A 12,292-nucleotide genomic window follows, 5' to 3' on the forward strand; every position below is an offset into this window, starting at 1 on the left:
TGCATACAAGAACAAACCACTATGACGCTTCACAGTAGCTTAAAATTATGCATATATTTAAAATTTTGTCACAATGTTTCCTATAAAATCCTCAAAACTTCTCATATTTTGTGAATGCTAAAAATAGTTTTAGTTGACTATTGTAGTAATGGCTCAATTTTTAAACAAGAAATAAACTGATTGTACAATATTTGAAAACTAGCATTGATGTCTTTGCCTGTAGGTCTGTGGAGTGACTCATGCAACTCACTAAATTAGAAGCTGACTTTATTCTTTGTACTCAATGAAAGTAGGTCGACTCTGCCTTACATCACCCAAGGGACTTCATATTCCTAGCATGAGCAATCATGTTGGCATCTTTTGAATGCAGATAATAAACAGGTTGAAATCCTTGAATCTTTTTAAGGGAAGCCACAATTACTTAAAAACATTCCCAAAACCTCCTTATTAAATGTTTTATTAAAACACCCAAGTTCAACTCTGGGTGAGATTGAGCTGGGTAGGTAGCAGTTTGAAAAAATTTTACACCACCCCAACGAGCCTGATGGTGGAAGGGGGTGGCGTAAAATGGAGTGGGAGGCTCTGGGATGCTTTCCTGACCCGCTTCCGCCTCCGCCCCCTTTATGTAGGGCGGTGGGGGGGGGAAACAGGCCACCTGCCCCAGGCCAATCAAGGCCCTCAAGTTGCCACTTAAGGGCCTTCGCCCGCCTCCACACAGATTTTACACTTGGCAAGAGGGTGTCCTGGAGCCGGGAAAGGCCACCTGGGAAAAGCAGGCGGCTGCTCAGTGCCCTGGGGGTAGGCCCTGATATCGGCACAGTGGGCCGCCCCCACTTCCCCAACTGCCCCCAGGACTCAACACGCGCACCCCCCCCATCACCACTCCCCTCGTTGGGCCCGACCGATTACCCCCAGTGAGGCAACCAAAACTCACCTTAATTCTCGGCTCCATGTCTTCCTCCACAGTCGGTCAGACTGCAGTCCCAGCAGTGGCCACCGAATCAGTGGCACTGCTGGGACTAAGAGCTGCCAGCCCACTGATTGGCCGGCAGCTCAATGAGGCGGGACTTCCTCCCTCAAGCGGGTGGAAGTCCCACCTCAGAACAATTAAAGCCCGGGGACGCGTAAAATGCGGGACAGATCCCCAGGCGAGGTGGAATCGGGTTCGCCACCGACTTTTATCTTGCTTGTCAGCTCCGGTCCGCCCAACGTGTAATCCAGCCCTGTGAGTTAGGATCTCACCCACTGCACTATAAATGAGGTCGAGGGTATTTTAACCCCTGGTCTTCAGTTAAATCCCACTGGTTGACTTCCCAATCATTCTGGCCGGGGAGTCGATGGGAAGCGGAAGAAAACCGTGCGGCTCGGAAACTGCCTGCCAACACCAAGTAGGCACCTGCTCCTCCTGATCTCACAAAAACCTATTTGTTTGGGTCTCTTCTGATCCTGAATCCCTTCCTGTCTTCACCTGGTGGCAAACAAACTGTTGTTTATTGATAGTTTGTTGACTATCAAATAGTTTATATCTTCATTTTCAAATTTTTGGCTTGCAGCAAGGAAACTTATTTCAAGGTTGCTTTTTAAATTTATTTTGCAGCTTTCAACTTCAAATTTTTCATGTTAATTAGAACACAAGAGCAGGAATCAGCTATTCAGTTGCTCAAAGCTGTTCCACCATTCAGTTTGATCATGGATGTTCTGTACCTTAGCTCCATTTACCTGCCTTGGTTCCATAACCCTTAATACCCTTATGTTTCAAAAATCTATCAATCTATCAATCCATGTTGATATCTACTGATGTCACTTGGACTGACAATTTACCTTTATGAGACCAATCCTAAAAACATCCACAGCAATTGCTATCTCCTGACAGTTTCTTGATTCAAAGTAAACGTGAGTGCCATGGATAATCCCCAACAAGCACAGTGCATGTCTTTACTGTATTATGTTTAAAAGGTGATGCAACAATTGGCTCAACATGTGCACAATAATACTGGCTCATCTATTGGAAGGTAAGCTAGCAATATGAATATCAAAGATCAGTTCTTCCTGGTGCAGTAAGATCTTAGGATTCAGCCAATAAAGGGCACCTCCAACTATGAATCATACATTAGTTGATCCTGAATAGGAAATGGTTGCAATACTGGAAAAAAGTGTTTCCTAATCCTAAACAGCTATTCCAACAACAGTAACAAAAATGACTCATCTCACAAGTTTGATATTAACATTATTTGCCAACATTGAAACTAGTCAAATGACTTCAGCATCCGATGACTGAATTTTCCCCATGGAGACAGGAAACAGGAGTCAAGACTGTTTTCGAGTCCTGAACCCGCCTCCAGTGGGAAACTGGTCAAAGTGAAGATTTTCATGTAGGTGAGCCCTTAATTAGCATGAAGACAGACTCCATGTCCAATTCAGGGTGGCAGGCGGGCTCTCGAAACTGAACGGCCAATCAGAGGCCTTAAAGCTTCAGAGAAGCACCTAGCTGCAGTATGAAGTTAAGTAACTGGGAGGGTGCTTCAACAAGAAGGTGACCTCTCAGCTACTTTTTAAAAACTTTAATAAAAAATACAAAAAGCAACCTGACCACTACTGTGAGGGTGGATGGGATCCCCTCTATAGGGCAGCCTTTGGCTGTACCCCCACAAGCAGACAAAAAGGGTCAGTAAGCCTGCCAGGAGCAAAGGCACCCCAGTCTGCTGCTGGGTGCCTGGCTCCAGGCAGTTGAACTGCATCCACCCCCCCCCCCCACCCCACCCAACCATTGCATCAGAAAACTGGAGGCTGACTGGAAATCCCACTCAGCCTCCATTATTTACCTCTAGCAAGGCTCTGAATGAACCGAATTGCCTGCATGCCTCATGGGGGCGAGCATCCTTCCAAGACCCTGAGCCTGCATTGGCCAAAATGGGAAAATAGGAAAACGGGAAGCTGGCATGCCTCCATTACTGATGTCAGGCCCAGAAATTCAGCCCGGATTGCCTGACTGGCATTCAGGTAATTTGATTGCTTACATTGGCATAGTCCCTGGCATTGATGCCATTGCCGGTCGTCTTTGACATGGAGATCCAGCAAACACACCTCTGACCAAAGAAATAATATAATTTAAGGAAATGATTGGCAGAGTGGGTTAGACGCTATGGCTTTAAATGCAGTGTACACTGATGGGATGAAAATCCTCAAGCTGTTTTGGTACCAAGATGGCATGCACGCTGTGTGCACACTTCTGGTATGGCCGTACCCCATCTTGATGAGGGCATTCGTGCGGATACTAGGAACGTCTGACAGAAGTAGGCAGATTGTAATGTCAATCAGCATTACATCTTGAATTGATGTCAGTGCTGCCATTTTCGACCTTAACGCTCCAGCTAATGTCCCCTTTTGAACACATGCAGCTGAACATGTGCTTAGCAGCAGAAAGGACCTCCCCAACAGTGGCATTTAAAGGGGTCATCAAAAACTTGCAGTTAGTTGATGAGTTAATCTCTGTTTGAGTTTGTGGAAGTGCTTGGTGGTGTGAAGAGTTGACTAAAGTTGGTGAAGTCAACAGCGAGTGGCACTGCATGTGGTGAAGGCCTTGGTTGTGACTGCAAGGGTTCTGCTCAGGCCACTTGTTTCTAACCATAGGTTTGCAATCATCCTTGGACTGCAGCATGAGAGGAAGATGGAGCTGGGGCAGTAGAGAAGAGGTCAAGGTGCTCACAGAGGGAGAAAGGGGAGAAGGGTCCTCAGCAGGAGGCCTTATCTATCTAGGGTCTCCAGGAACATTTCCCTTACCTCCATCTGAGCCAGGATCAGTGGGCTGAATATAATGCGGCCGTCGAGGGCGGGTATGGTGGCATGGAGGGGCGGCGCATTGCAACGCAACTGGCTGTCCGGAAATCTAGCATGGTGACATTGGTTCCAGGTTTTGCCAGTGGCGGGAAAGCACAATGGTGGCCTTGCCACCACAACATAACGGAAACCTATTTTAAATTGCTGTAATGCCCATTGACATGCATTAAAATATAACTAAAACTGATTTAATGATGAGTTAACAATTCTGTGAACGGCGGGCGGCACTAAATTGCCTCCGGATTCATGACCGGTAAAACCTGACGGCACTGAGGCAAAAGGATATATTGTCATGACGGATAGGCAGACTGGAATTTTGCTGCATTGGGGAAGAGAGAGGTTTATAGACCATTGTGGGACTGTGTTGCTGGGGGCTCTGCAAGGGGGTCCTGGGTTCTGTGGTTTCTGCAAGGGAGTCCGCGGTCCTGGGGGCTCTGCAAGGGGGTCCCGGGTTCTGTGGTTTCTGCAAGGGAGTCCGCGGTCCTGGGGGCTCTGCAAGGGGGTCCCGGGTTCTGTGGTTTCTGCAAGGGAGTCCGCGGTCCTGGGGGCTCTGCAAGGGGGTCCAGGGTTCTGTGGTTTCTGCAAGGGAGTCCGCGGTCCTGGGGGCTCTGCAAGGGGGTCCAGGGTTCTGTGGTTTCTGCAAGGGAGTCCGTGGTCCTGGGTGCTCTGCAAGGGGGTCCAGGGTTCTGTGGTTTTTGCAAGGAAATCTGGGGTCCTGGGGGCTCTGCAAGGGGGTCCGGGGTCCTGGGGCTCTGCAAGGGATCTAAGTGTGGATGTGGGATTGGGATCAGTATAGGGATGGCTAACTGCTGCATTATGGGTCTGTTTCCTCACACTGCTGGAATAGATGGTGGGCCATCTTTAAGGTAGGGTCTGAGGTCCATCAGTAACTGCCTCAACAGAATTGTCACATTTTCAGGTGCCAAGGCAGGAGGCCAGATGGGTTAAGCAAGGCACGACGGAGGCCATAGACAACCTTATAATGACTCATTAACAACCATCCTGGTGTCCATTCACAGAAAGTGAAATAAAGGCTCACCTTAATGCATGAACCCCATCATCTCCATCCCGTTTGTCATCCCAGTCATGCAAGCGGCTGCAATGCGAGCAAGTGACCATGGCAGAACACATGTTAACAAGACTGTCATCATATTGGCATGTTAATGATGGATGTGGTCACATTGGCATTGCCCTAAGTAGCTCACAGTTGAGGCATAATAGCACATGATTTTTAGGCAATGATGCACAAAAGATTTGAACAAAGGATATTTTAATTATTTACCACAAAACAAAAATGCGACACCCGTGAGACCCAATGTGTTGCTGTGTGCCCTTCTTAATATGTTTGCAGGTGCTCCTACACAGTGGCAGCAGCTGGGCAGGAGGCAGGCTGCTGATTAGGCTGCCCTTTGGCCTGTGATGACCTTGGTGGTCATCCTCTAGCTGCCTGAGGCCTGAAAGGCCCCAGATGCCTGGTGGTGTCCTGCACTGTTGCAGGTCTCTCCTTAGGCATTGCAGCTGCCGGAGCTGGGCTCACTGGTGGATGGGCTGAGGAGCCGATGTCCACACTTGGAGTGCCCTGAGGGGAGTCCCTAGATGTGGATGGCAGCCTCTCTTCTTTCCTTTGAAGGCTCGCTTCAGCCTCTCTGCTCACCAGAGAGGACTAGGAGTTGGAGAAGCCTCCAGGCTCCTGTTCCTTCGCTCGCCTTTCCACTGCTGCATTGAGCTCATGGCCAAGGTGATTGGGTGCAGGTCTGTGCGAATCTGTAGAATCTGGCTCTCCATGAGGGTCACTAACCTTTCGATGGAGGAAGCCATGCGTTCATAGGCCTGAGACACGGTGGCAGTGATAGCATGGATGAACTTCTCCATTGTCAGTTCATGGCTGTGCATGTCCTCTGGCATTTCTGCCAGATTTTGCCCTTTCCCTCTTTGCAACTCCAGCATGCCCTGTGCTGTCGACACCAGAGGCTCATCATCATCCTGGGGCTCAGCATGGGCCTGGCCACCCACAGTTTTCTGACTGCTGGGCTCGGCTGACTCAGCCTCAGCCAGCTGCTTGGGCATGTGTGGTGTGCTCTCATCAGCTTGTGACCCTGATTCCAATTCTGAGCAGGTGCCCACCGAAATGAAAGTATCTGCATTGGTGGAAGGTGCAAGAGAGTCATGGAACAGCAAATCCTCTGGGTACTCCTTCTCCTCAGAGGTGGATGGCTGTCCCCCTGTGGCTGCAGTCACCTGCGAACGTTTACCTGCATGACAGAACACAAACAAATGTGGGTTCAGCATAGCATATCTCCTGATGCTAACCATGCGTTATGTGGCTCTCCAACATTAATGCACATGCCAATGGGAGTCAATCCTAACTCTCTTGTGCAGGGACTCCAATCTCCCTGTTGACTACTGAGGAGCCACCTCTTACTTGGCAGAGGTGAATTGAAGCAGATCTGGGAGCCCTTCTATTATGGGCCCTCTTGTCCTGCAAGAGATAGGATGGAGATCATAGAGAATGGCAGACAGATCAACTTGACAGTTTTGCTAATGTCTGCCCCACACCCCCTACTGGGGGATCTGATGTATCTCATGCTGACACATGCTGTCAGGGCAGGTAAGGCAGGTGAGCTGTGAAGGAAGGTGCCCTTTTTTCAAGAGGCAGCCATGCATCTGTCAGGAAGAGATAAAACCCTAGCCACTCATCCAACACTGCAGCGCTGCTACCCTCCCCATGTCACATAACCTCCCGCATAGTCACATGCAAGCCTCTAGAAGGTGACTGGTATGGAGCACTCACCTTGACAGAACATAGGAAGTCGTTGACCCTCATTTGACTACGGTTCCACTGAAAACTAATGTTGTCAACCTGAGAGAGGACAGGTGCTCCATGGAATCTCTGGCACTCCGTTGAGTTGGTGCCTCACTAATTCCAGCACAGATGGCTGGACTTCTGTGAGACCCTGAAATCCCTTTTGAGCACTGGTATCTGCAGCAATGATGGCAGCAGTCTGACCCTGCATTGCACTAAGCTGGCAACAAGCTGAGATTTCGTTCAGCACTAAGCACTCAGACATTGGGTGGCTTCTGCTTGTACTGCAATGGAAGCTGAGACATTTGCCATCAGAAGCTATATCGTGGTCAGTTCTGCAAGTGCTCTCATAGAGTTGGTCATCACTTACATGTTGGAATGGATGGGATCCAAGCTTTGCACAAAGCCCTGTGCCAGGTTAGAGCCAAACTCCTCCATGCTCCTTGATAGTGACAGCAGGCTCTGTAACAGGTCTGTCAACTCACCAAACATTTCGTGTGCATACCCATCAGCATTTTTCTGTACACTGCTCCATCAAAGTTCTCATCTGAATCTCCTGTAGCAGAATCCAGGTGTGACCTCACTCTCTGGGGAGCTGCCATCCATGCTATCTTTTCCCTCTGCCCTGGCTGCAGGCCACTTGCTCCCAGTAACTCACCACATGCAGATCCTGTCTCTATGCTACCCTTGCAGGTTCATGCAGGCCAGTATCTAAGATGGTGGCTGTCGGTATGAGATCATGCGACAATGTTTCCTCTTGTTCCTTTTGGACTTTATGCTCATAAACCAGTACTTGACCAGGCGACATTTCTCTGGTATCTAAAAAGGTAAAAGCACATGGGTAGAATTGGGTTGAGGGAATGAGGGGAAGCACAAGATGCATACTTATACCATCTGCAGCTTGTAAATTAGAAGAGATTGTGGGATGAGGGGTGAGTGGGATGTGAGAAGGTGAATTAGGTGCAATGTAATGTCATCCTGTATAGTTTCAGCCCTGCTGCCAGCCACAGCCTTAGTCACGAATAATTGCCAGCACTGTCTCCTTCATGGAGGTAAGAGCATGCAGCTGTGCCTTTCACCTGCTAGTTAGGTTCTACTGCTGCTGATTATGGGTCACCTTGTCCTGGAAGGTGGAGGGAAGTGTACTAGTGAGTGTAGTGCAATGTCTGTGGATGATGTGTCTGTCACAGTTGAATAGCCGGCAATGTGTGTAAACTGTGAGGTTTGAGTGTGAGACTTGGGCAATGCTAAGTGGGTGAGGTGAGGTTATGAATGTTGGGTATGAGTCATGATTGATAAAGACTGTTGGAAGGTGAGTGGTAGAGGATGGTGGTGAATGGAGCAGTAGTTAATTTGTGAGGATATGGCATGTGAAGATACATTTACTGACCTTGACCACTCATGTGAGATCATTGAGCTTTTTGCAGCACTACATTCATATCCTCAGAGCTAGACTGCTGGCATTGACCACATCATCTATTGGCTATTACTGCCTTCATGATGTCTATTTGGAGGGCCTCCTGGTCCCCTGAGGGAAGGGGACCTCTCTTCTCCTGTTCATTTCCTGCACCAATACCTCTAGTGTTGAACTGGAGAAACTTGGAGCACACTCTTTGGTCTGTTGCGCCATTTTCACTCTTCTGCTCATAAACCCGGCTTTAACCAATTCCAGCACCTGCTTCAGCAAAATGCACTTCACCTTTAAAAGTACACGCTACCCTTATGACATGCTAGCCTCAAACAAACTCGGGCCCCCTCCTAAGATGTGCAGCCCCTCAGCAGCATGTTTAGCACTGGGAAGCATGCCATTATCGCCTAAATTAGCAGGTAGCACAAAGCTTGCGTGCTACCTGCATCATTACTGGTTAAATGCACATTGCAATTTCCGCACCCGATTATTGGCCATATTCAATTCCACCCACATCACCCCCTGCTCCAACCTCACCCCACCCCCCCCCCCCCACCCCATCCCATGTCTGCTGGCTTTCAAGATCCTATTTAAAATAACATTGGGTGCTACCAATCCAGGGAGCTTTGCACATGGCTGCACTATAGGAGAATGTTTGTTGCTGACACTGGATATCTTAAATGGAAACTGTTCCATTTCCCAGTACTAAACATTGTCAGTTTGATGAGCACTGAAAAGTAAATCTGCAAAAAAAAGACCTGGCACATGTTGACAACAGCATTAACAGAACAAGATAATGATCAAAGAAAGACTTGCATTTATATAACACATTATCGTATCTCAGAAACATCTCAAAGTGCTCCACATACAAAGAATTACTTCGAAATGCATTGACAGGTATGTAGACAAATATGGCAGTTATTTTGCTCATTGCATTGTCGCCATCATTCGTGACTGCTGCTGTCTTCACAGGGTGCTCTACTGGGAAAAGTTTTGGTACAGGGAGTATAAAGTTTCCCCTATCATACGTGATAAATAAAAAGATTTGCTGTTTGGCTGACAATGAGTCATGTTAAAGGAGGAATATACTTCTGTTCATTGTTATCATCATTTCCCTTGGGTTTCCATGCTGCCTTCTTCAGTTAAGGAACTAAAGGCAATCCCCCAAAACAAGGCCTTATTTGCAACAGCAGGGGTAGAATTATCTCACTGCTCAGAAACAAATTTCTTCAAAGAATAGTGTGCCAAGTGTTTTTTTTTTCTGCTGGGTTATGGTAGTTCCCATTTTTGTGTGGACATTGAACTTCATTCAAAGAAGGAGGAAAGCCATACTTACTATTATCACCAGAACGTATGCAAGATAGTGAACAAGCAGATGTCTTTTTAAAACAGTAATACCCTTCTACCAACCAGATTATTTGATATCACACATTTATCTATATGCAAAAGCTTTAAAATTTGTGCTTACGTCACTCCACAAGGATCGAAAGCAGATTTAAAGACTAGAATTAAAAAGTGAAACTACAATAAAATCTGGTGTAAGTCACACCTACATACTAGTTTTGTGTCATTTAAATATAGGGCAGCAATTTATGCAATGGTGCAACTTATAATCTTTTAATCAAAGTGTCAATCATAAGATAGGCATGCACTTCTTACACAGGTATAATGTATAATCAGGATTTCACAATTTTTAAAAGGTTAATGTGTTTATAATATATTAAAAAATAGAGAGCTGAGAAGGAAGTAAAAGCTGCACTATCTTACCAGGGTTTTTGACACCATCTTGATTAGTTTACTGCACAAACACCTTCCTATTATCCATTTTTCTATTCATATTAATAACATGCCATATAAGTAGCATCAGTTATGAAAGACTGGATTTACTTTCATTTTGCTCTACACAGTATAATTTATCCAAGGTCATGCTGTTCTACATTTCCTCCCTTATTGTGAAAGCGCAAATGTGCAGTAAGTAGCTGCTAAATGATTTGTCTGGCTTTGTGATCCTGAGCAGGGAAACATGCAGAGTTTCTTGCTGACACTGTGTAATTTATCTGCCATCCAACCTGTTGGGATGATCAACCCAAGCAACAAAAAGGAAAAGAAAACCTGCAATGCAGAATTAAATGAAGCATGTTTAACATGACATCAGTTCAGCCAGACAAGGCAATGGAATTACTCTTTCTGCTTGTCAGGAAGATTTGTCATTTCTGACATTTTGATAAGTGCCAACCTTTACTGACGGTTTCTAAATCTTTCTATCTTTAAACTGGACAAACCTCAATAATTAATCCTTGGATAGGAGCACCAAATTGGAATATTTTATTTTTTATAGATAAGCCAGGTCTTAAATATGATTTAAAAACAGAAATGCTGGAACTACTCAACAGGTCTGGCAGCATCTGTGGAGAGAGAAATGGAGTTAATGGGTGAAATTTTACCAGTCCTGTGGCAATTGGCTTGGAGACGGGGAGGTGGGGAGTGGTAAAATGGTGGGGGACCGCATCAGAGAGGATCTCTGAAGTCTTCCAACCCCTGGGCAAATTTCCCAGGGGCAGTCGGGTAGGCAATTGAGGCTGTTAAGCAGCCAACTGAGGACAATTTTTCAGTACAGTTTAAGTTTTTCTGGGGTACACAGTTTCCAGAAAGTGTCAACAGCTCACCTGCTCTAAGGAGGCGAGAGCTCAGCAGCTGGTGAATATTGTGGCAGCTATTAACTACACCTGTATTGTTAACCTGGCAGGCTGAGACACAAATAAGCGTAGGTTTGTATATTTGGAGGGATTTCAGATTGTGAGGCCATATCAGAGGGAGGTTATTGGAAGAGTATCTCCCAGGTCCACTGCCTTGAGTTCAGGCAACACTAGGGCATTGAGAGGCATTGTGCCATGAAGGCTCCAAATTTCAATGGGTGCTCTCCAGTGAGGAGGAGAGTGGGAGAGAGATATGAATCAGCCACATGTTATGGGGCTCCAGTGGTCGGAGGAGCATCAATATCATGAAGCTGCAATGGGACATGGACAAGGAGGGGCAACAATGCAGGCTTATGTTCACAGAAAGCACTATCCAGATGAAAGGGTTTACAGACAAAGGTTTAGCTTCATGGAGATGTTGGAGCACCAGTGTCTGTCCAGGCAGGTGGTAGCAGACCTGTGCTGAATGCTGGAGGAGGAGTTGAAGCCAGTGGAATGTGGCGACCACCCACTGCCTGTGGTGGTGAAGATGACCGTGGCGCTCAACCTTTTCATCTCAGGCTCGTTTCAGAGATTGTCTGGAAATATATGTGGGATTTCTCAGTCAGCAACCCATCGCTGCATCAAGCAGGTGATGGATGCCAAGCACCAGAGGGCAGAGCGATACATCAGGTATTGCACTGGGCAGGTCATTTAGGCCGAGAGGGTGATTGGATTAGGGGCAATGTCTGGATTCTTTCAGGTGCAGGGGGTAATCGACTGCACACATGTGGTCATCAAGTCTCCTTTCATGTACAGGAAGGAGTTCCACTCACTGAATGTTCAAATACTCTGTGGTCACTGCAAAAGGATCATGCAGGTGTGTGCAAGGTTTCCGGGAAGCTGCCACAACTTGTACATCCCGAAACAGTCCCAGGCGCCTCAGTGTTTGGCCACCCAAACACCTTCGTGGATGGATCCTAGGTGACAAGGGGTATCCTTTGTCACTTGGACAAATGTGGACTAATTAAGGAAAGCCAACATGGATATTTTAAGAGTAAATCATGTTTAACTAACATGCTTGATGTTTTTGATGAGGTAATAAAGAGGTTGATGTGGTGTACTTGGACATCCAAAAGGCATTAGATAAAGTGCCACATAACAGGCTTGTCAGCAAAGTTAGAGTCCATGGAATAAAAGGGACAGTGCCAGCATGGATATGAAGTTGGTTGAATGACTGCAAACATAGAGTAGTGGTGAACGGTTGTTTTTCTGACTGGAGGAAGGTATACAGTTGGGTTCCCCAGGGATCAGTATTAGGACCCCTGCTTTTCTTTATTTATATTACTGACCTAGACTTGGACGTACAGGACCAATGTCAAAATTTGTGGATGATACAAAACTTGGAAGTATTGTGAACTATGAGGAGGATAGGGACGGACTTTAAGAGGACATAGACAGGCTGATGAAATGGCCAGACAAGTGGCAGATGAAATTTAATGTAGAGATGTGTAAAGTGATTCATTTTGGTAGGAAGAATGAGGAGAAACAATATAAAATAAAGGGTAC

General features: G+C 46.6%; 1 protein-coding gene across 1 annotated transcript; it reads right to left on the reverse strand.

Annotated features, from left to right (window-relative positions):
• Nucleotides 1-4,178: 4,178 nt before the first annotated feature.
• Nucleotides 4,179-4,652, reverse strand: LOC137374176 (MAGE-like protein 2). Its single transcript, XM_068039965.1, has one exon. It carries the CDS (start codon nucleotides 4,650-4,652, stop codon nucleotides 4,179-4,181), a length of 474 nt encoding a protein of 157 aa, XP_067896066.1.
• Between the last annotated feature and the right edge of the window lie 7,640 nt (nucleotides 4,653-12,292).

Source organism: Heterodontus francisci, chromosome 10 (assembly GCF_036365525.1).
Source record: "Heterodontus francisci isolate sHetFra1 chromosome 10, sHetFra1.hap1, whole genome shotgun sequence".
NCBI classification, from domain to species: Eukaryota; Metazoa; Chordata; class Chondrichthyes; order Heterodontiformes; family Heterodontidae; genus Heterodontus; species Heterodontus francisci.

Bases quoted from the DNA above. Each gene is read 5' to 3' on its own strand.
- LOC137374176 (XM_068039965.1), bottom strand. From the start codon at position 4,652: ATGCAGCAGTTAGCCATCCCTATACTGATCCCAATCCCACATCCACAC.